The sequence below is a fragment of the Pipistrellus kuhlii genome, unplaced genomic scaffold, assembly GCF_014108245.1.
Source record: "Pipistrellus kuhlii isolate mPipKuh1 unplaced genomic scaffold, mPipKuh1.p scaffold_m20_p_26, whole genome shotgun sequence".
NCBI classification, from domain to species: Eukaryota; Metazoa; Chordata; class Mammalia; order Chiroptera; family Vespertilionidae; genus Pipistrellus; species Pipistrellus kuhlii.
Genome location: NW_023425525.1, coordinates 4,089,155 through 4,113,297, shown reverse-complemented (window position 1 = coordinate 4,113,297; position 24,143 = coordinate 4,089,155). Strand labels below are relative to the sequence as shown.

At 45.0% G+C, this 24,143-nt stretch overlaps 1 protein-coding gene across 1 annotated transcript in view; it reads left to right on the top strand.

Moving 5' to 3' along the window:
• The first annotated feature begins 2,039 nt into the window (after positions 1 to 2,039).
• The window catches only part of IGF2BP3 (insulin like growth factor 2 mRNA binding protein 3), an 80,236-nt gene continuing 58,132 nt past the window's right edge, over positions 2,040 to 24,143 (top strand). The window contains exons 1-2 of the mRNA XM_036453714.2: positions 2,040 to 2,249; positions 3,060 to 3,120. Of these exons, the coding sequence (XP_036309607.1) occupies positions 2,075 to 2,249; positions 3,060 to 3,120 (236 nt within the window). The 5' untranslated portion in view covers positions 2,040 to 2,074. The remainder of the gene's footprint in view (positions 2,250 to 3,059; positions 3,121 to 24,143) is intronic.

Sequence of the window (24,143 nt, the reverse complement as noted above, 5' to 3'; positions counted from 1 at the left end):
GGGGGAAGAAACCTAGTCATACAAAATTTCTACTAAAATTGTTTTTTAAGATTGAGCTTATAATAGAGTTCTAAATTATATAAAAACAGGTTTGTCTTTTCTATCTCAAAGTGAAAATATTTTGCTAAGTTAAATGTGAATGAAAATATTGAGGAAATGAGTTTTACATTTAAAGAATTGGGTTTGCTTGGCAGGAAAAACCAAAAAACTTGTCAGAATAGTTGCATTTAAAATGGATTATCTGATACCTTCCAGTTCCTTAACCAAAATTATCAAGTAACTTTGTTTTTTAAAAGAAAAATGTAAATACTCTTCATACTATGCAATGATTCCCACATATTTTTAAAAAAGCCTGCCACTCACCTTTCAGTTGGAAAATACACACTTTTAAATGCCATACACGGTTTGACAAGGGAAACCAACTTATCAACTTGCCATAATGAAGGTGTTTCGGTGTAAATCACAGTATTTTCTCAATTGCACAATCCACTTTCCTGCTAGTAAGAGTACCATCCATTAACGAGGTTTGCATACATTTCTGCTGTACAGAAGTTCCGTCTTGTTTAGTGTAAGCATTTTCTCTCTCCCTATTAAAGTCCCCGAGTGTCCGGTGCAGGAGGCCTGTGAGCGGAGGCCGCGGAGAGGGCACTCGGAGCCCCCGGCGCCGCGTCCATTTCCGTGTTCCTCCTCGGCCGCGGGCGGGCGGCCCAGGAGGGCCCCCGGCCGGCCCCCCGCCCCCGCCGGGCCGGCGCCCAGGGGAGACGGCGCCGCGGACCACCGCGGGCGGAGGCGGCGGAGAGCCATTTTCGGGGCGACCCCGCCTGCGGGTGAACGCGGAGCGTGGTTCTCCCACTAAAACCATTTCCATGGCAGGGCCGGCCCGCCCCACTCCTCCTCGGGAGCTACGGGAGGAAATGTGTCCTTTTACACCGACTTTCCCCGCTCCTCCGGCCCCGAGGCCCCGGCCGCCCGCCCCCAAACCCCCGCCCCCGGGCCTCTGCCTCCCGCAACCCGCGGGGCCGGCGGTGCGGGGTGCGGGCCGCCCCCCCCCGTCCCGCTCCCTCCCCCGCGGCGGCGCCCGCGGTCCTCCGCGTGCCCCCGGCCACGAGGCGAGTTCGGGACGGCGGCTCCGGGCCGCGTTCTCAGAAACCCAACATTTAAAACTCCGGCAACTGAGCCCCCACCCCATCTCCTCACGAGAAAAAGGAATCCGTATCCCTCCCCTCCTCTCCCTCCTCTCCCTTCCCCTCCCCTCCCCTCCTCTCCCCTCCCCTCCCCTCCTCTCCCTCCTCGCGCCTCCTCTCCTCTCCCTCCTCTCCGCTCCCCTCCCCGGACCCGCCCGGCCAGATACCCCTCCTTCCACCGGGGCCCCGGCGCCGCCGCCCGCGGCTCCTTCGGCCTTTTCCTCTTTTCTCCGCCCCCTGCTCTCCCCTCCCCACCCTCCTCCCTCTCCCCTCCCCACCCTCCTCCCTCTCCCCTCCTCCTCCTCCTCCCCTCCTCTTCCTCTTCTCCCTCCCCTCTCCCTCTCCCCCCTCCCCCCCCACCTTCCTCCCTCTCCTCCCCCCTCCTCCTCCCCCCTCCTCCCTCCCCCCCCCCCCGCCCCCCCGCTCCCGGTCCCCCCCGCCCCGCCCCTCCCCCACCGAGCCCCTCTCCTCGCGGCGCCGGGATTCCTCACGTGAGACGTTGATTTGTAGTTTGAACACGTGGCTCATTCAAAACGCCGGACACTCGGAGCGGATCCTTTCCGCCGCCCGCGCCGCCCCCGCCCTCCCGCCCCCCTCCGGCCCGCCCCGCGCCCCGCCCCGCCCCCCCCGCCGCGGGCCGTGCGGGAGGCGGAGGCGGCGGCCGGCCGGAGGCCGAGACAAAAAGTAGTTTCCCCTCCTCCCCCTCCCCGCCGCCCCGCCCGCCGGCTCCTCCGCGCCGAGCTCTGCCGCGGCGGGGCCGCCGAGGCTCCTCTCCGCGCCGCACCGCCCGGATCCGCCGTCCGGCCCCGTGTGAGCGGCGGGAGACGAGGCGCGCCGCCGGCCGCCGGCTTGGTCTCCTCACGCGCTCCCCGAGGAAGCCGCGCGCCGCGATGAACAAGCTGTACATCGGGAACCTGAGCGAGGCCGCGGCGGCCGCCGACCTGGAGCGCGTGTTCCGGGAGGCGCAGGTCCCCGCCGCCGGCCCCTTCCTGCTCAAGGGCGGCTACGCCTTCGTGGACTGCGCCGACGACGGCGGGGCGCTGCGGGCCATCGAGGCGCTCTCAGGTGGGCCCGCCGCCCGGCCGCCGCCTCCCCCGGGGCCCGGCCCGCGCCTACCCCGGCCCGCCGCTGCCTCCCCCGGGGCCCGGCCCCGCCGCCTCCCCCGGGGCCCGGCCCGCCGCCCGGCCACCCCGCCGCCTCCCCGGGGCCCGGCCGCCGCCTCCCCCCGGGGCCCGGCCCGCCGCCTGCCCCCGGGGCCCGGGAGCGGGGCCGCGGCGGGGCCCACCCGCGCTGGGCGCCCGGGGTCCCGGCTCGGACTCCGGCCCCCGCTCCCCGCCGGCTCCGGGCCCCGGGCTCCGGGCCCCGCTGTCAGGAAGCCGGGCGCGGGGCGAGGGGCCGGGGAGGGGCCCCGCGCGGCTCGGGCTCCGCACGCCGCTTCCTCCTTCCTCCCGGACCCCGCGGGCGGCCCCGCCGAGGGCGGCCGGGCTGGAGCCGGCGGCCAGTGTGACCGCGGCCCCGGCCCACCGCCCGCGCCCCGGAGCCCGACGGGCGGCCGGGCGGGCGGGGGCCCACGGAGGCCGCTCGGGCCCCTCGGCGGGCGGTGTCCGCCGTCCCGCCCGCTCCCCCCGCGCCCGCCCTTCCCGCCGCCCCTGCTGCGCGCGGGCCTGGGCCGGAGCCGCGTCCCCTCCCCGAGTCCCCTCCCCGGGTGTCCACGGGGGTGTCGTGGGGGGAGGCCTCCCCTCGCCCCTCCGGAAGGTGCGGCGGTCCCCCCGCGGGCGCGGGGCTCCCCTCGGCCTGGAGCCGCGGCCGGGGCCGAGCGGGGTGTCGGGGAGCCCCGGGGCCGCCGCTCCCCGCCAACCGCCCCTCTGCCCGCAGGTAAAGTGGAGCTGCACGGCAAACTGCTGGAGGTGGAGCACTCGGTCCCCAAGAGGCAAAGGTGAGCGGGTTTGCTGGTTCGTTCGGGAGGACCCGGCTGCTCAGCTGCGGACACTTCCCGGGGCCCACGGGCGGCGCCCGGGCATCGGGGGCGGCAGGTGCGCGTGGGCAGCGCGGGGGGGGGGGTCCCCGACACTCGGTGTAGGAGCGGCTCTGAAGGAAACTCAGCACCGGGGACTCCCCAGACCCGGAGTTCTAGTGGCTCCACCCGGAAACCAGCCTCGGGGCAGTTTTGGGGGGTCTGTCGGATTTAGGGGAGCTGTGGGCGACTCCTACCCCCCATTCCCACCCGCCCCCGTCCGCCTTGTCAGCGCGGGAGCGGGAGAGGCAGAAGCAGCTGCGGACACCCGTGGGTGTGGCGTGCCCTTGTCCCTCCCGAGTTGTGGCCGCCGGGCTGCGGGGAGAGATGGCCTCCTGCCCTGTGAGCTGGCCGGCCGGGACCGGGACACGTGGGTGGACCAGGCCTGGCCTTCTCCTGCCCAGGGGCGCCCCTCGGTCAGCCCGGAGGCTCATAGGTTCCTGCAATCCGCCTTTGTCTCCCGCCTCTGCCTCCCACCCCCGCCCCTTTTAAACAACATTTTTTGCTTATAAGTTACCACCAAGAGATCACGAAGACCGAAGATTTGGGCTCCTGCAGCAGGGGCTTGCACTTTTGGGAGAGCATGTGTTGGGTGTCACTTTAGAGACGTTGGAGGCTGAGCTTTTAGTTTTGGAGTGTTCTGGAGAAATGGCTCCTTCCTCCAGAGCCGGCTGGGATCGCCGCCCTGGAACTAAAAGGAGCCGGGCCGGCCTGTGTGCGCCTTTCTGGGTTTCGCAAGGTGGGGTGAGGGTTTGCGCGCTTTCCCCTCCCATCTCCCCACTCCCGGCCGGGCCGAGCTCTAACCTGGAAGTTAATGTAAACTAGGACTGTTTGTCTGGTTAGGCATTGGTGATAGTGGGTGCGAGAGGGCGGGAGGGGTGGACTTCCCTGTTGCTGTGCGGAGATGGCTGCATAAAACGTCACTATTGCCTATTTCTAGACTGAGTTCTCTTCCAGGTAAAGCACTCTCACAAATCGTGTTTTTGTTAGCAAGTTGGTTTGGGTTTTTGTGGATTTCTCTTGTTCATGTGCTTAATTTTCATTGGGATAGTTGAAAAGAGATTGGTGTGACTGGGTAGATTTAGTTCTAGTTGAGAATTTCCGTAGGGGGTCAAATAACTTAATATATTAGAATGGAATCCTGTAAAAACATTTTACTAAAACAATAGGATGTATACTGGAAAGTATCTAAACTGATCTCAGTTTCATAGGAATTGAAAAATTCTGCATGAAGTCATATCTCCTTAAAAAGAAGTTGAAAGGCATAGTCTGAATTGTTTACCTGGGGGGAGGGGAGGAATGTGAGCACATTTCTGCAAATTCTAATTGGTTTCGTGTTTAGCCAGTGTGTCTTAACTTTCTTTAAATATTGAATAAATTTAAAAAAGCAATGGTTTCGCTGAAGGATTGGCATTTTAACGTTTGAGAGTCCCTAAATGTAAACATTAAGTGTCTTGTGTTTCTCAGATACAATTCATTGACCTAACTGCAAATGCCAGTTACTTTGTCTTACTCTGCTGATTTTCTTTCCAACCTGGTGTTAATTTCTCCCCATGTGTAGGGAATTAAACTTAAAACATCTGGTAAGAACTGCCTCTCTTATTCATAAAGGCTTTGCTCAACCTAAACACAACTTAGTTCCTTGTTACTTTATAACGAGCAGGTTCCTCTTTAGGAAAGCACATGAGGTGTAATGTTACCAGATTTATCAGTGGAAGCTTCATTTTATGAACGCTGTAGATTCAATTAAAATGCTCAGGACTTTAAATGATACTATCTTACCAGCAAACTAAATAGGACTGTTCTGGAGACAACTTTTTACTCAGAATAAAAGAGTAACTCCTTTGCTTATATTCAAATGGCTAAAAACAAAAGTAGAGCTTTCTTTTTTGGAATTTCCTTAGAGAAATGTCCTGGAAATTCATTTTATAATTCTGTTTGAACGGAACCTCTTATCTGAATGGGCTTTGAGAGGCAGAGGGACCCTGGTGATCCGCATGCCCCTGAGCACCTACAGGAGGTCAAGCGGTGGGACTGGTGACAGAGGTGAACGCCACACACCCGTCCTTGCCAAGGGAGCCTGCTGGACTTCTGGGTGGAGTTCTTTGTGCTTAGCAGTCATTGCATTCCATCCCATCATCGTGTAGGCATCTAGGCAGGCACACCCACATATGCTGCGGTGACCTTTATACCTGCTGTGCAAGGCATGTCGGGAGCTCGGGGCTGAAGAATGCTTATGGCAGCACTCTGAGATGGATGAATGGGCTTGCAGCGACTCAAACCGGGGAGCAGGCCTAGGAAGTGATTTGATGCTTGGCAGCCTGGCCTAACTCTGCCTGGGAGCAGAGCTGGGCGGGGACCCTTTCAGGAAGGGGTATTGTTGAATTTGGTTCAGACCAAGCTTAGCTCCTGATTACCGAAGACTCAAGGGAATGTGGAAGGAATGTTGCTTATCTGCATTCAGATACCCCTCCATTGGGGAAGATTACCGCAGCACTGCACAGAGCCTGAGGTTCCCTCCATCCGGAATGAAGAGAGGGTTGCACTGAACGTTGGGGGTAGTGTTGCACTTTCTGTAAAAGACAACACGTGAAGACTTGGCTTCACTCTGAGGCATAAGCTGAACCAACCCCCCTCCCACTTGGTAAAGTTTAAGTTAAGGGTGGGTGTGAAAACTGCTGGGACTTTGGAAGAGTAGCTGCATCTGGTTGAGAAGAGCCACTGGTATCTTTGTGGGACCTTGTATGTGTTCCTATGTAAATAGCACTGATTTTGTTGTTATATTGGGCATGGGAGAGAGACCGGGAAAGTCGCTGACACTGGGGAACTGAGAGGGCGGTGGTTTTATTTCATTTTCCATTACTGCTTTAAATTATGAAAAAATTTTAATATTTTCAGACTTTCATAGCTTAAATGCCCTCATGATTTAGTTGTTAGGATATATTGATCAGAATATATCTATTTGAACAAAGGAGCAAAAAATATAGTAGGATATTATAGTGTTAATCCCCCCCCCCCCCAGGCAGAATTGGTTAAGACAGACTGGTGCCTAAGCTCAAATCTCTGTTTTGTTTTGTTTTCTTAAAAATAAATGAACAACTCATTTGCATTTTAGAATCGAGTGCTTAACATGTAAATTGGGTAGACAGCATGTATAAAAATTTCAGTCTATCTTACTTTAATTGGCTGTTGAAAAGCCAGCGCTTCCTTTTAATAGCTGTTCAGTATGGAATAGGCTGATGCTGTGACCAGCCGTGTGCCCACTAGCCAGGTGCCCACTAGCCAGGGCTTCGGACCCTGTTGTTTCGGGACAACAAAAGCTGCTTTTAACGCTGACCTTTTAAGCCTAGGTGTGCACGGCTGTGCCGCCTGGCTTAACAGAGCGGCACAGGTGGAGCTTGTGAATCAGGGACATCTCGCACACATGCGGAGACTGAGATTCTGAATGCTAGGAAACTTTTGGTAAAGAATTGTAAGCAGGATTATCTTTGGAGTGCTCAGTTTAAGATCAGTAATGCATGGCTGCTTAAATTGTGAGATTTTTTTTTATGTCAACCTGTGTTCTCAATACAGTTTGGAAGCGTTTAAAAGACTTTGTACTTTGCCCTTATTAGAATTTATACAAAAAGTAAGTGTTCAAGTGCTGTGTGTGGCTGCCCACGGTAACCAGGAAGATGTAAGGAAGCATGACATGTGCCGAGCCAGTGGGAATTGAGAGTCTTGCCTGTGTTTGTAACTCTCCTTTGGACTTGTGAGATCACCTACATGATCTGCTCCTGCCAAATGTCAGTAATAAGCTAACAGGGGCCTATTTTGTTCTGATTTGCCATTCTGCTGGAAATAAATGAATTCCCAGCTGAGACTTAAACATATTTCTGGAATTACAGAGCTCCGAGACTTCCCCTGTCAGAAACTTGACTTGTATTTCTTTCTTGTCTGTAACCTGGTGGTAGCTCAGTTACTTTTGCGCGGGCACCTCTTTCACTCAATCAGCAAGAGGGAATGATGTGTGCCATACTTTGAAATTCTCTTATGAGCCACATCACTGCAGTTACCTTACAGCTCTGGATTTTATATGAAAGTGAAGCTGTATAAAGATGAGCTACCTTGATACATATACTTAAAGCGACTCCATTGTAATGGTCTTCAGCAGCATTAGGACAACAACTTTTCTAGCAGTGATGTTTCTGAGCGGAATGAATTATCCATGAAGTAACTCCGGTTGGTTTGGTCTGAGAGGAGGGAGAGAGGTGAGCTATTCTTAGCTGACTTTCTTTTATCGACTCTTGCCTCTGATTCAAACTTCTGGAGTCATAAGACTGGAGGTGGCAGTGTGGTAGCAGTGACCAGCGGGGGTAGGCTTGCCATTTTTTGTTGGGATTTCTGCCCCATAAATCTGATGTATAAAAAGTTGGCTTGGACTGCCAGGGTTTTGCATGAAAGCTGGTTGCAAACATAGTTTTCAGGGCTTTTAAAATTGAGGGTATAATTTCTCATGCTCTTAACTCACTGTTTGGCAAGTGCTCAGTATTGGTAAATAAACAGTTATAAATTTTAATGTACTGTGTGGATTTTATTGCCCTGAAGGGGAACACTTAGGATACCAATTATGTATTTTAGAAAATTATCCTGAAACCATTTAACTTGATTAGGAAATTGTCTGAGACTATTACAGAACTTTTCTTTGAGGACTCTAAATGAACTGAAAGAGGCATAAATCAGAATACCTGGCATTGCCACTTAATTGTTTAGGACCGCGGTCAGCAAACTGCGGCTCTCGAGCTACATGCAGCTCTTTGGCCCCTTGAGTGTTGCTCTTCCACAAAATACCACGGCCTGGGTGAGTCTATTTTGAAGAAGTGGCGTTCGAAGAAGTTTAAGTTTAAAAAGTTTGGCTCTCAAAAGAAGTTTCAATCGTTGTACTGTTATTTGGCTCTGTTGATTGATGAATTTGCCGACCACTGGTTTAGGGAGTTGATTCATAACAAACCACCACAAAATAGCAGCTCAGAACAACAAGTTCTTCTTCCTCATGGTGCTGTGAGTCTGTTCGGTGGCTGGTTCTGTTCCACTGGGTGTCATTGTGAGTTAGTTAGTTAGTTAGTAAGCTGGGTGAAAAGGTCCAAGAAAGCTTCACTCACCTGCTTGGCCTCTTGGTGCTTGTCCTCCTGACTTCTCCACATGATACCTCATCACTTGGTGTGGCCATCCCAGTGAAAGCAGAAGCTGCGAGGCCTCTCAAAGGGATGGCCTAGAATCGGCACACTAGTATTTCCATCCCATTCTACTGAGCAAGGCAAGTCACAAGGCCAGCATTGAGTCAAGGGGGATTTTTTTTTTTTTTTTTGAGGGAGCGGAGAAAGGGGTGTGGGGGAGAGAGAAACATAGATGTAAGAAATCTCAATCCATTGCCTCCCATACTCACTCCAACTGGGGATCAAACCTACAACTTGGATATGTGCTCTGACTGTGAATTGAACCACAACCTTTTGGTGCGTGGGATGATTCAGCTGAGCCACGTGGTCAGGGCTAGACGCTCTACCTTAAAGAAAAAAAAAAAAAAAAAAAAAATATATATATATATATATATATATATATATATATATGGTTGATTTCAGAGATAAAGGGAGAGGGAGAGAGGGATAGAAACATCAGTGATGAGAGACAATCATTGATCCACTGCCTCTCACAGGCTCCACACTGGCTATTGAGCTGGAAACCTGGGCAGGTACCCTAATCAATTCCCAGAACTCCTGATTCCACAAACTCCTGATTCCACAAACTCCTGGTTCATAGGTCTGTGCTCAACCACTGAGCCATGCCAGCTGGGCCAGATCCTCCTGTTGAATGGACAAGACTTGTTTATGACAGTTAATCCACCCTCTGACATCTGTCTCAATACTTCTGGTAACTGTGATTCTACTTTCTTACAGACAGTTCATCCTGCTTTCTGTTAGCATACATGTGGAGAGTCTTCTGAATCTGTCTTAGGTTTTCAAACAGTGGAGACCAAGTCCACTGCTTGCATGTGGTTGTCTGTACACTTGAAGATTTGACAAGCCAAGGTTGAAACTATTGGCCAAAACACTTAGGGACATCACAGGCTAAGTCTAAAATGCTTTAATCGCTTTATTTTAGGATCTTGGAATAAGTAGAGCATTCCTTTCATTTTATTCTGTAAAGTGCTAGCTATAAGGAAAACAAGAAACCTTTTGTAAGTACCCCAAGTTTCCTCATTTTTGGGTATTTAAAAATCTGGTTCTTGATAAAGTAACTGTGTCTTCAAATTATGAATTCTGTCTTTTGCCACAGTAGTCACTAAATCTAGGTGATGTTAGAGCAATTGACTTGGAGACATAGTAAGTCTTTTATACAGACTATTTGTGTCTATGCGAGTCCTTTAATCAGTAGAGTACTATTTTCAAAATAGTTAAACACCTACTAATTTAAAAAAGGAAAACTGGTAGAAACGGGCTAGCACGGGGGAAGTTTTTAGAGGTGTTAGCTGCTGAACTCCAGTAAGCCCTGGTAGAAGTGGCTTGCCACAGCGCTGTAGGTGATTGGTGTTACCAGTTTCCAGATCCACGACTCTGCCCTGCCTTTGTGCCTCCCAGTTAAGCTGTCAAGTCCTCAAAGTAGCTTACACAAGCAGCCCGATCATGTTTGCAATGGCAAGTCAGAGCAGAGATGTCCCGTTTCTTGCTTTCTCCAAAGGAAAAAAAGATCTTGTTTGACTTCTTTGAAGGGTTGATTTATTGTCGTCTTCTAGGAAAAAGATAGGTACAGGTAGTCTGAAATCTGGGACTTACATAAAATATCTGGACAGCTTGTCTTAAAAGACAGAAAATGAGACTACTTTTTCTTTTAGGTAATTCTTAGTGGCTTCATCTTAATATAGATGAATTGCAGAAAAATTGGAGGGGATAAGGAGATGGGAGAGGGCGAAGAGGGCATCAGGAGGCAGAGGCCAAGGCTTTGTCTCCGGGAGGTGATGTGTTGGAGATAACAAGAGCAGCAGAATCCGGAGTGGAGACTGGTGCCTGGTGGTCCCAGCTTGCTTCCAAAGAAGTAGGATCCTGGCTTGCAGGAGAACGTCTCTTTTAGTCATATGTCTTTTATTGATTTCAAAGAGGGAGAGCGAGAGAGGGTTAGAAACATCAATGATGGAGAAGCATTGATGGGCTGCCTCTTGCACGCCCCCTACTGGGGATTGAGTCTGTGACACAGGCTTGTGCTCTGGGAATTAAACCATATCCTCCTGGTTCTGAGCCATGCGGGCTGGGGAAGTCTCTTAAATGTGGACTATTGTTAAGGATTAGAAGAGAGTGGGAAGGAGAAACCTCTTTCTGGTTTGGTTCAGTGGTAGAGCGTAGGCCTGCGGACTGAAAGGTCCCGGGTTCGATTCCGGTCAAGGGCATGTACATTGGTTGCGGGCACATCCTCAGTAGGGGGTGTGCAAGAGGCAGCTGGTCGATGTTTCTCTGTCATTGATGTTTCTAGCTCTCTATCTCTTTCCCTTCCTCCCTGTAAAATATCAATAAAATATATTAAAAAAAGAAAAAAAAGAAGAAAAAACCTCTTTGATTAGGAGCCTCCGATGGTGGCCTCATGTGCCTGTGACAGGAAAGGTACAGCCAGAAGAAGGTGGGGCATGAGGTCTTAGATCTGGGTTTGAGTTCCAGTTCCACTCTCTGAACGCACGGCGCTGTGCAAGGACGAGGAAATCCGGGGGCAGGTGGGGGGGGGGGGAGGTGAGGGTGGAAACGAAGCCTCGGGTTCCTGGCACGTTGTCACTCAGCAGCCACTGCAGTGGCCGCTGTTGTATTTTCCCCTGGAGACTCGAGTGCAAAGGCTGGCAGTCGATTACATTTGGTGGTAACAGAAATGTGGAAAATCTTGGTTCTGATTTGGGATGTGGACTGATATAGGTGGAAATCTTTATTTTCACTGAGCATGTATAAATTTTTTTGAAGTAAGTATAACCTAGAACTATAAAGGGTGAACAGCTTAAGTTCTTACATATGTTTACATTCAAATTAATTCAAACCACATGAAATAAAATGTGAACATACTTGTTTACAATCCTCCCTATGCCCATGTATTTCTTGGTCTTACAGCTGATACCTGGGTGTATTATTTTCCATAACTACTTCTTTGCATGTATCCACAAACGCTTTTTAATTTAATAATGAAATCATTCTGTTTGTATAATTAGTGCTTATAATAAATTATGTATCCTGAAGACTCTTCAGCATAGGCACAACAATTTAATAGTTGCATTGTTCAGCTGAGGTGTGTTACAATTTGTTCTTTTCATAGTAATTTCAGCCTAGGATATTTATGTGTATGCAATAGGACTCTTGGTTATATATTTTTATAAGGCACCTTGAATTTGGGGTCTTGCATTGGAAACTTTATTAAATCATACTTTGAGGTTAAATTTGATTAAAAATTTGTTTCCAAAACAAAATACTGCCCAGCTTGCCACTCTGGGGGGGCAGACGACGAGTGGAGAGTGTAATTAAGAGGCCGTGATATTAAGACTGAGAAACGATTGCAGTCTCCCCAGTGGTCCTCAAATGTCAGTTTTTAAAAAGTCACCTGTTCTTGCCAAAATAAAGAAGCCCTTGCCTTTTCTTTGGAGAGAGAAGTGTGGTTGAAAATCCTCATTTCCATATTTCAGGGAGTGGTAGTTTTCCCATTTCTGCATTTTTCAAGTTTCATTCCCTGTGGCTTATGTAAGTTTTGGTTTAGCAAGCATAGATTGAATACTTGTGCCCCCCTGACCCATTCTGTCCAGGTTTCAGGAGCTAGAAGAGTTAGATACTGGCTTTAAAGAAGTGTGTGGGGGGTGTGGCTTTCGCTGTGCTCTGTCTCAGTCGCTCCCTGTGGGGCAGTGATCCTGGAGGCGGGTTCATATCTGCAGGAAAAGAGAAATGGCAAATGTGGGTTGGTGCCTGTACAGAACACAGAGGGCCGTCAGGCTGAGGTGAGTGTGGGTAAGCCAGCAGGGGGAGGTTCAGAGAGGGATGTGCGGGCGTACAGGCTAACCGTGTCGTTGGGCATGGAGAAGGCAGAAGGGACAGCAGGAGGAAGGCGTGGAAGTGTGGAACACCTGGTGTGTGCGGGAACTCTAAGCTGTTTGGGATGAGAGAGGCTCAACTGTGAGAGGGCAGAGGGGCAACGGCGAGAGCAGCCTGTGGGTTGAGGAGAGACTGCGTTATTCTGATTCTCCATGTGCTTCACTGTTTAAGTTAGCAGATGGTTATTTGGGATTATCATGCAAGACTTCATGCCCATGTGACTTTTGGAGTCTGCTCACCAGAGATCGTTGAACTGCGTGTACCTCTTAAGTGCTTCATGGGAACCGCTGTGCCCCAACAGCATCCTATGGGGTGGAGAGCTGTCCCCAGGATTCTCTTCGGCAGGGAATGAGGACTAAGGAATCTGCCTCGAGGCTGACAGCCTGGCTGTTTTTAAGGTCAGCTATGACAAGAAGCCATCGGTGTGATGACTAAAGCACCTGGTGTTACGTGATTCTATTATGCCTCTCAGATAAAGTCCCAGGCCTTAGGAGAAAATGAGGCAGGCATGCCTGTGTGCACACACTGTTCACAGCAGAACCAGGGGCAGCCGTGTGTGCAGCACGGGACAGGGAGGGCCGGTGGCATCCTGCCGGGAATCCTAGCCCTCAGTTGCTCAGCTCCTTGGTCCTGGGCAAACTGGTTAAACTCTCCGAGCTTCTCAGTTGATCTATAAATAGGGGCCATAAAACCTGCACAAGGTTGTTGAGAGCCAAATGATCATGTTTGGAAAGGACTTCTGGAAGTATCTGGTACCTGTAGGTATTGTCTCAGATTAATAAGCTTGTGTGTTTATGTGTGTGGCAATTGGAAATAAGCGGTAAGCATATCTATTCCTGTATAAGCCCATGGTTTGTCTCATATGCAAAGGTACATAGCAATGTTTCACATTTGCTTGTGGAATATAGGATATGTGTTGTCAGGTAAGAATTTGTACTTTATATGTGTAGGTTTTAGGATCCCTAAAACGGATCTAGTTTTGAAATTATCTTAAGAAATCATACTGTTAAAAAAAAGGATGAGGAGGTAAAGAATTCCTGGTAAGAACAGACAGAGGTGGACAGTGTAGTACAAAAATGTTCAAGCGGTAAGAAGTGGCAGTTCAAAGGGGATATCTTAAAAGCCAGTTTACTTAGGAAAAGATACTCAGTCTTACTAGTTATTAGAAAAATGCCAATTGGGAAAAGTGAATAAAGTTGGTACTGTCTGGTATTGGCAAGAATGTGAAGGAATGGACACTCAGACAGCTAGAGAGTGAATTGTCAAAGACTTCGTGGCATGCCTGTTATTGGCAGTATCTGTTAGAACTCAGTCTCTGCCCCCTGGTTTTATGCAGCCGGGAGCATCGTTTTAATCAGCAATATGGTAAAAGCTCCAAATCACCACACAGGACTGTGTAGAAAGGTCTCTGGGTAGTAGTCCATAGTACACACAGATAAACTTGTAGGTTTTATTACATCACTCATTACATTTTAACAGGATACAGGAAACCTGAAAGTTTCACACGGTCTACTTTCCAAGCAAAGGGGATCCCCTGCCTTTATTTGACTGTCTGGGACATTTTGCAGTTACTAATTTTTGAGCTTCAGAAGGTAGGTTTTTGGCCCTGGCTGGTGTGGCTCAGTTGGTTGAGCATCGTCCCATGCACTGAGAGGTCGCTGGTTTGATTCCCCGTCATGGCACATGCCCAGGGTGTTTGGGCTTGATCATGCAGGAAGCAGCTGATGTTTCCCTCTCTCCCCCTCTTCACCCTTCCTCTCTCTCTAAAAATATTATTAAAAAAAAAACATATATTAAAAAAACACTTTAAAAGTAGATTTTTGAAAAGGAGGAAGCTACCTAGAACCCCTTTTCATCTTTCATTTTGCCCTTAAAAATTAGCACTGTGAAATAATGTTAAACAATCTCTAACTTTTAGGCTGGCTTCATATTTTTCTTCTGGAAATTTCTGTTATAAAGCAATAGAAATTGGCAAAAGACACCCCCCCCCCCCCAGTATTATTTAAATAGAAAATTGGAAATAACAAGTGTCCATCCAAAGAAGATATACCATATTTTAATAAACTATACTATGATGGATTTTGTGCCAGTTCTAAAGAATATTTATTTATATGAGAGGATGTGGGAAAGAGCAAACTGAAAAGCAAGTTATGGGATAGTTCTTTAAAAAAACAGACCTTTTTGGGGAAATCCATTTCAGCTGTACATGCCTGTTTAAAAACAGAAGGAAAAGGTCTGGAAGGTTATCCAAGGAAAAGCCTGGCTATCTCTACAAAAGAGAACTGATTGAGGAAGGAAGAGGCTAATGGAAGATATTGGTTTTATACCCTATTGTAATGGCTCTCAAACTTTGTGATTTTTTTTTTTACCCTTTTATACTTAAAAACTTCGGACTCCCAGAGAGCTTTTGTGTGTGTTTTTTTTAAAAATTGATCTATATTTCATTAGCAATTAAACTAAGTAATGTTTAGCACTGTCCCGGTGGCTCAGCTGGTTGGGAGCATTGTCCCAAACACCAAAAGGTTGCGGGTTTGATCCCCAGTTGGGGCGTGTAGGGGAAGCAACCTATTTGATGTTTCTTACATCGATATTTCTCCCTCTCCCTTACTCTTTCTCTAGGAATCAATTAAAAAAAAAATCCTCAGGCGAGGATAAAAACGTGTAAAATTATTTTAAAATAAATAATTACAATAAAACTCATTTCATGTTAACGTAAGATTTTTTTTTTTAAAAAAGGGCAGATTAACCTACCATAGTACTTATTTATTTATTTTTACTTTTTAAAATTTTTTTTATTGATTTCAGAGAGGAAGGGAGAGAAAGAAAGAGAGAAACAGCAGTGATGAGAGAACCATTAATCGGCAGCCTCCTGCATGCCTCCTACTGGGGATTGAGCCCACAAGTTGAGCATGTGCCCTAGGCTGGAATTGTACATGGGGACTCTTCAGTTCGCAGGCTGATGCTCTATCTGCTGAGCCAAACCAGCTAGTGCTAACATAAGATTTTTGAAAAACAAAAACACAAATCGCCTGTTCTAAAACCAAAACAAAAATCAGAAAGTTGAATTGTTTTTTTTTTACTGTTTGGCCTAAAAGACAGCTGAGTTCTCATAAGAAATTCAGTCTTTTGTGATACATTGTTTTGGTCGAAGTATGTGAAGAAAATCCAGCCTCAAACAAGCATATCATTAGAAAGGAAAGAATTATTTGAATAGTCTTCTTAGATAGTTGTAGATAATTCTTTGTTTTTACACCAAAACTAGACAGGTGGTAGTTTTTAAACGGGTTAGTTTGAGATGTAGAATCTGAAATCATATCAGTGGATTTTGTGTATTCTGTTACATTAAAATCCATTGGTCTCTCTTGCCCTTTGAATGGTTCTTTTATTCGTAAGTATTGGGAAACTGTCAAAGCTCATGGTGGTAGACAAGTTTGCCAAAATTCTGGTTTTTACTTAAAAGCTCAAATTTAGTCATTGGCAACAAATAACTGTTAGTTTTCTAGAAGTGGCTGGCTGACTTGATTTTCTTTTGAGCAAATGTCCACCAGGTACTCAAGGTTAAATACCATACTATCTCTAGCTCCTTCATGTGAAAATGGTGCTGTGGATGAAACGGGAGAGTCCAATCTTGCAATTCAAACAGCTGCACAGCATGGTGCGTTTTCTTTAAAAAAATATATATATCTTATTGATTTTTTTACAGAGAGGGAAGGGAAAGGGAGAGAGAGTTAGAAACGTCAGTCAGCTGCCTCCTGCACACCCCCACTAGGGATGTGCCCGCAACCAAGATACATGCCCTTGACCGGAATCAAACTTAAGACCCTTCAGTCCGCAGGCCGGCGCTCTATCCATTGAGCCACACCTGTTTCAGCAGCACAGTGCATTTTCTTCGGATAGCCACAATAGTGCTTCTTGCACACTGCCCTTTTCTTCACGTAGATATTAATGAGGTGTGTGTGCTCAAGGACTGTTTAAAAAAGTTAATATTCTTCACTGCTTCATCTAGGGCAGTGGTCGGCAAACCACAGCTCGAGAGCCGCATGTGACTCTTTGGCCCCTTGAGTGTGGCTCTTCCACAAAATACCACATACCCTAAGTTAGCAATGTACCTGTCATTTCTCCGACGTTGATTATTTGGAATTTTACTCTAAGGAAGAGCTCTCTCTTCTCTGTTTTGTTTCTATTCACGTGGACTCGTTGACTCTTACTTTACAGATTATACCATATTGCTATTATTTTGTTGCTCTGTCAAAATGAGGGTTAAGGTGAGAGGCATTCTAGCATGGCGGTGGTGAGCAGTAGGCATGATTCAGCACAGATGGCAACATGATTATGATGCTGCAATGTTCACAGAACGAGAAGAGATCTTTGTAAGCTTATGCTGTGTTTACACTTGGAAACAGACCTTAGCTGCCTAAGTGCAACAAAAATAACTTGTTTGACTCACTTCTGGTGATGTTTTATAACTAGTGGAAATCAGGTCATTCTTTATGTGTGTGACACATTGCATTTAAATTCAGATACTGTGCTCTGCGCTTGATAATGTGTAGTAACTGTTGACTAGCATGCGAAGCACTGATAATTGATAATCTTATATAGGCTGTTTTTTCTGCGCCAGTCTATTTCATTTCGATGCACTAAGTATAATAAGTGTGAAGTTAGTAGAACATTATTACCCATTTCTTCAGTGTGTCTGTTTAATCTTACATCTCTTGGCGAGTGGTGTGCACATTGACACAAATCAAATGGAATCTTAAGCCATCTTGGGTTAGTTTGCTTACTCCTGATTGGCTGGTGGGCATAGGGGAGTGGTGGCTAATTTGCATATTACTCTTATTAGATAGGATATATATAGATTCTCTATGTTGTACTTTTATCTTTATGGTTATTTAAAAAATAAACATATATTTTATTGATTTTTTTTTTACAGAGAGGAAGAGAGAGGGATAGAGAGTTAGAAACATCGATGAGAGAGAATCATCGATCAGCCTCCTCTTGCACACCCCCCACTGTGGATGTGCATGCCCGCAACCAAGGTACATGCCCTTGACCGGAATCAAACCTGGGGCCTTTCAGTCAGCAGGCTGATGGTCTAGCCACTGAGCCTAACCGGTTTTGGCTCTTCATGGTTATCATTATTATTTTTTTTTAAATTTTTTTTAAGTTTATTTATTTATTTTTATTTTTTTTAAATTTTAATTTTATTTTATTTTCCCCCCTCCCTCCCTCCCACCCATCCCCTCCATGGTTATTTTTAAAATGGCAATCTATGATGCTATTTATTTTTAAAATTAAAAAACATTACAGAAAATATCAGTCTGGCTGATTCTAAATTAATAGACTTGTTTAAACTATAGGTTTTTTTTTAAATTAAAAAAAATATTTTATTGATTTTGTACAGAGAGGAAGGGAGAGAAATAGTTAGAAACATCTATGAGAGAGTCATCGATCAGCTGCCTCTTGCACATCCCCTATTGGGGATCTGCCCGCAACCAAGGTACATGCTCTTGACTGGAATCGAACCTGGGACTCTTCAGTCCCCAAACCTATGCTCTATCCATTGAGCCAAACGGGTCCCGGCTAAGCTATAAGTCTTATATAAACTACATAATTAAGTGTCGCTAAACATCTCATAATGTAATTACGATTTAATTCTGCATATTACATCTAAGATTTGTTGTATGTCTCGAACTTTAAACAAGTTTAAATTTATTAAAAATATCTGTTTATACATATATGTAGATCTGACAAATTTTAGTTTGGTCATGATAGATTTGTGTATTAGTATTCACCTTTTTCAGAATAGCTTTTAAATTTTATGATAGTGTAATCAGTTTAAGATGTTAAAATTTCACTAACCTGCTTCCAAATGGCTTGGTCAAACATAAAATTCTAGTTCCTTAGTTTTATTGTAATTTTTAATTTGGTTTAATTACTGCCACCCTAACTTTTTATTTTTGTTTTTGTTTTTTTCATCCTAACTTTTTAAATTTATCAAAGAACTGGAGGAATATTTTAATAAAATAACAACAAAGTACATAAAACAAATACTTAAACCTATTGATGATGTTTGAAACACTGAAACTTTTAAAAATCAGGTGATTGGTCTCAGCAGAGTCTGTGTGTGTATAGTATTGATTGTTATTCCAATAATGAAAACACAAAAATGCTGAGAATTAAGATTTTTGGAAATACAGTTCTTTACTAGTAACTTTGAACAAAACTAAAAATCTCAACATTACATTAGCTTATAGCCAAGCAATAAGAAGTCTGCTTCAAGAGATTGTATTTTACAAAACTATTGATATTTGCAGTGTGACTTATGGCTTTATTGCAGTTTTATTTCCTTCAACTCATCTATTTGAACCCTGCTAATTATCTAATGACAGCTAGTTTGCCCAGATGCTAGGGAGACAAAAGCATTACCTTACAGTTTTGAAAGAGAAAAATGAACATTTATACAGTCATTTTATTCAAGTAAGAAAGCACATTTATGTGAAGGATGTGTGCATTAACTTATTTTTAGCCATTGTCATAATTGGCAGTAACTTTAAATGCATAGCTGCACTGAGTCTTTCGGACTGTCAGATAGTTTGCAGTTACTGGAAGAAATGGGAGCTGTTAAGATCCTGAAAGCTTCTCTTTATTTGCAGAATATTAAGATGTGTGTGGTTGGTTGTTTTGATACTATTTGTTTGGTTTCTTAACTGTCATGACTTTCAAAAAGATAGACTCTTACATGTACAATATTTTTTCTGCTTATATATCGATAATAGTGAAGATAGAATTCTGAAACTAGTTTTTGAGTTACCCACTTTATATATTTAAAGCCTTCCCAAGTTAAAAAATACCTAAAGTTCTAAACATAGGGTTAAGTAATTAAGTACTAATAGCCAAATCTATCTGTAAGGGATTTAGAATGCCAAACATTTGTCAGTGATATACTACTCTTTAAAAAAAAAAATTATATATATATATATATATATATTTTTTTTTTTTTTTATTTTTTTTATTTTTTTTATTGAGTTTTTTTACAGAGAGGGAGAGGGCTAGAGAGTTAGAAACATCGGTGAGAGAGAATCGTCGATCAGCTGCCTCCTGCACACCCCCCACTGGGGATGTGCCTGCAACCAAGTCACATGCGCTTGACTGGAATCGATCCCTACCCGGGACCCCTCCGTCTGTAGGCCGGTGCTCCCATCCATTGAATCAAACAGGTTTCGGCATAATATCCTACTCTTAATAAGATGTATCCTAGTTTTAATTATCAATAGAGTGTGCTAAATGCAAAGATATATTAATGCTGTAGGATCTCTTACAAAAAAAATGTTAGAACTTTGACTTTTTCTTTTTTTAACTAAAAATAAACTAAAAAACCTGATGAACGAATGGCTGGTGGTTAGGGGTATATTGATGTTATGGTGTATTGCCCCCTGGTGGACAGTCTTTCCTGATAGCTTACGTTTTGCACTTGTTTCTACAAGTCAGTCTTTAGGCAATTAAAGTGGTTGGTCCGAGTTTAACATGTTCTTAAGTGTTTTGTAATGCATAAGCTTTTATTTCAACATTTTTACAAGGTGCTAAAGTCTAAAGCCCAGCCCTCTAAAATTTAATGCCCTGTACAGATTGTTAATGACAGGTTAGTTTGTGATGGCTTTCCTAATAGCAAAGCGTTCAAAAGGGTTAGAGTATGTGAGGGGCGGGGAGGATCGTTTAAAACTCTGGGTGTCTGTGTGACAGAGAAGCCTGAGGCAGGAGGACGTGCTCTGGTGCACTGGAGGGTGAGCACTGTGCACCGGTAGCGTGGTGCTCAGTGCCCACTCCTTTTGGCTTATGTTAAACTTTTGACCAGTTACATCACAACCTCAAGAAGACCAAGAGTTTCGTCCTTTGAGAGACCTGTGACCCCATGGGTTTGGAGATGTTAGTCACAGGTAACATGTTTTTGCATATTATCAGTGATTATAAGCATGATATTATATTCTAGATTGCCATAATAGGCACAGGTTTAACATGTCACTTTTTAAAACAATATATTGATTTTTTTACAGAGAGGAAGGGAGATAGAGAGGGATAGGGAGTGAGTAGCATTGATGAGAGTGAGACCTCAATCAGCTGCCTACTGCACACCTCCTTCTGGGTTTTCTTTTCTTACCTCACTAGAAGGTAAAAGAACTTCTTAAGCAGAAAGAATTTGCTGCTTTGAGACTGAGAAGGGAACATTGCATCTATATTAAGCATTCTGCTGGGAGTAGGCTTTTCTGCACGGTCTAGTATGGCAATAGCTGAGAAGAAAAGCAAGGTTGGGTTGCTTAGGATGAGAGGAATGTCAGACGTTAGGATCAAATTTGTCTTCCTTTGTTATTGTGTGTGCGTATTTGCTGTATAAGAATTCTGTGACATGAAACAATTTTCCTAATGATTCTCTTGTGAGCAATAATAATCGTTGGTTTACTTTATTTGCTTGATTCTACAAAACATATTAAAATTGGAAATAGAAGCCATGTTGGCTGTCTAATTACTTCTTGGAAACAAGAAGTCATCTAAACTCTCTTCCTTCTTCATACTCTCAGGGGTGGGATTATTGTAGTTTCTAAAGTTGATGGGAATGTGATATAACTTGATCAAGGACAAATTCAAGAATTTGCCTTGGAAAAGCACCACATCTAATTGGCAGTAATGTGAAATGAAAAGTGTTAATGAAGAGATAGCCTATATTCAAAATACAGCACTTTTAAAGGTTTCATCATCTTAAAATATCTCCTCACAGGTACAGTCACTTAGTGATGGTAAAATTTTTTCTTTAATTATTCCTGAAATGTCCTTGACAAACAAACAAAATTTTATCGATTAGTTTTACCCTTGAGTATCAAGCATACTAAATTTAGATCGGTTCTTTCAATTAAAAAATGTGAAATTTTATATAAAATGCGAAATTTTAACATTCTAGTAGCCATCTTACTGTGGCTACTGGAATGTTAAAATTTCACATGTGTATAAAATTTTAACATTCTAGTAGCCACAGTAAGATATCAAAAGTAACAGGTGATGTGAGCTTCCACATCATGTACAACCCACTGTGTCTTAAATATTAATCTCTTCACATGTGATCAGTATTAAAAATTAGTGAAATTTTATATTCTCTGTTTTTGGTACTAAGTTTTCAAAATCTGTTATGTACTTTACACTTACGGAACAGTTCCATTTGGCTGGATTAGCCACATTTCCAGTACTCAGAAGCCTCATATGGCTAGTAGCTTACTCCATTGAACAAAGAAGTTTTAAGATACTAAGCTTCAAAAATCACTTGTTAAAAATATGATTGAGCCTTGCTGGGAAAAATGTAATGGTAGATATAAAATTAGCTTAACTATGGAAAAATTTGGGAATGATTAATTTTCAGTGACTCAGACAAATTAGAGGTTTTGTGTCTGAGTACTCTATTCCCTGTGACCGCCCTGAGGTTCAAGGAAGATATGTGTAAATGACTGTGATGAGTGGATGGTACACTTCTGAGGGAGCTACCCTTTGAGTCACACAGGCAGATGAACTCTCCCGTGATGTTCATCTCCGTGTTTCTGTGGTTGAAATACTGGAAGTAACTTTTTTTGGTTAAAGGCACATTTTCAGATTAAATCTCACTCTGGAGACTACAGAAATCCTTGATTATTCATGAATCAGGGATCAATTTGTGCCTAATTGATTTCAACTATTATTTTTTGAGCAATGTTCTGTCATGTCAACCTTGCACATATTCTAAGTATAAGAACCTTAACTGTCATCTTCCCTTGAGAGGGACACTCGTCTCCTAAGAGGAAGAGAGAGGGCGGCGTGCACTCGCAGACATTGGTGATAGGAGCGCACAGAGAGCAGCATTTGGTTCTGGGACTGCCAGCCCATATGCCTGGTTCAGTCCGGTTTCTGTCCATACAGCTATGGTTGTCAGACTGTTCTAGATAGATGATGAAAGGTGCACAGCTTTGAAAGATAAATACACTACTGTTTCAGTTAAGGGGACTAAATAACACATGGATGTTGTTTCCATGAAGACCTGGGAGCTGGGAGCTGGGGGCTCCCTACTTAGAACTGCAATGTTTAAGGAGACTTTTCTTCCTTTATTCCTTGTGTAACAGGGTTGAGTTATTGCTCAGGTGCTATGAGCCAGGCAATCTCAGCACCTGAATATATAGCGGTGAATAAGATAGAAATAATTTTACCTTCAGGAACTTTCCCCGTTAAATAGACCTCACTAGTCACCAAATACTTAGGTTAGCTTAATTTTCAGTATAGTTGCCTTCCTTCTTGGTATTAATATGCAACCTTGTCCATTTATTGTCAATATTGAATCTTGGTATATAAATTATTGAGTTAAGCTGTGGGTAATGTGAAAATGTTGTTTTAAAATTTGCATGCCCTTGACCTTTTGGGTTTAACATGCAACCTGCTATTTTTTTGGTTACTTGACAAGGTTACATTATTGGTTGGATTACAGGTGGAATCAGTAAGATTGACTATCATGAAGTGAAGAGGACAGGCTGAATGCCCAGATATGGATTCTGTCCAAGAACTGCCACATATTAGCAGTGTGTACTTGGACAACCTAAACTTCCGCTTTTGATGCCTGTCTATAAAATGCTGACTGCAAGGGTTAAATGAGATAATAGACACTGTCTTGGACAGTTTGGGCTGCTATAACAAAAACCACGGACTGGGGTGGCGTAAGCAGTAGGCATTTATTTCTCATAGTCCTGGAGTCTGGGATGTCCGGGATCAAGGTGCAGACAGATTGGTTGGTGCTTGGTGAGACTTGTGGACAGATACATTCTAGGCTGTAGACGCACATGGCTTTTTCGGGTGCCAGTGAAGAGAGCCTGGTTTGTCTTCTTAAAAAAGACAGTAATCCCATTATGGGGGCTCTACCCTCAAGACCTCAACTAAGCCTACCTATTTCCCAAAGGCCCGGCCTCCTACTACCATCAGCGGGTTATGGTTGCAACAGGACACATTTTTATTGAGGGGGGGGTGGCGGGGGGGACCACACATAAAGCACTTCTTATTTATATTCTCATTTAAGTTGTTGTCAAACTTTACAGTGAAAGAAAAGACATTACAGTGGAAGACTTTTGGCAAAAAATTAGGAATCTAAAATGTGAATTGGAAATAATCGTTATGAACACATGGTTTATTTCTCTTTCAAACATAATGTATATTTTCTAGCTCTGATCTAGGAGCAGTGACCAACTCAATAACAGCACGTTAGTGACCAGATTGTGTCTCTATGCATTTCTGATTTAAAAGGGACCATTGCGCCTGGCCTGTGTGGCTCTGTGGTTGAGCATCGACCCATGAATTAGGAGGTCACATTTGATACCCTGTCAGGGCACATGCCCGGCTGTGGGCTCAATCCCCAGTAGGGGATGTTCAGGAGGCAGCCAATCAATGATTCTCTCTCATCATTGATGTTTCTAGCCCTCTCCCTTCCTCTCTCTGAAATCAATTTTAAAAAAGGGAGGGGGGAGACCAAGGCCGATTGCAGATGCGGGCAAGAAGTGTACAAGTTGAACCTGGATTTATCATAAAACAGACAGCAGGAGAGCTCCCAGAGCTTACCAGAGTCATGCCAGCAGATGCAGGAACCAGCGTGAAGAGGTCTCCACTGACAAAGACAGGGCAGTCTGAGCATCAGAAAGAAAGAATGCAATGGATTGATACATACAAAATCTCCATGAGTCCATGAATTGAGAATGATCCTGAAAAAAATAAACATTTGATCAGCTCTGCACAATGCCAGAGCACCAACTGAACATTTTGACATATGGTGTCTTTGAGCTTTTGAAAGACGAGATTGAGATGAGGACTTGC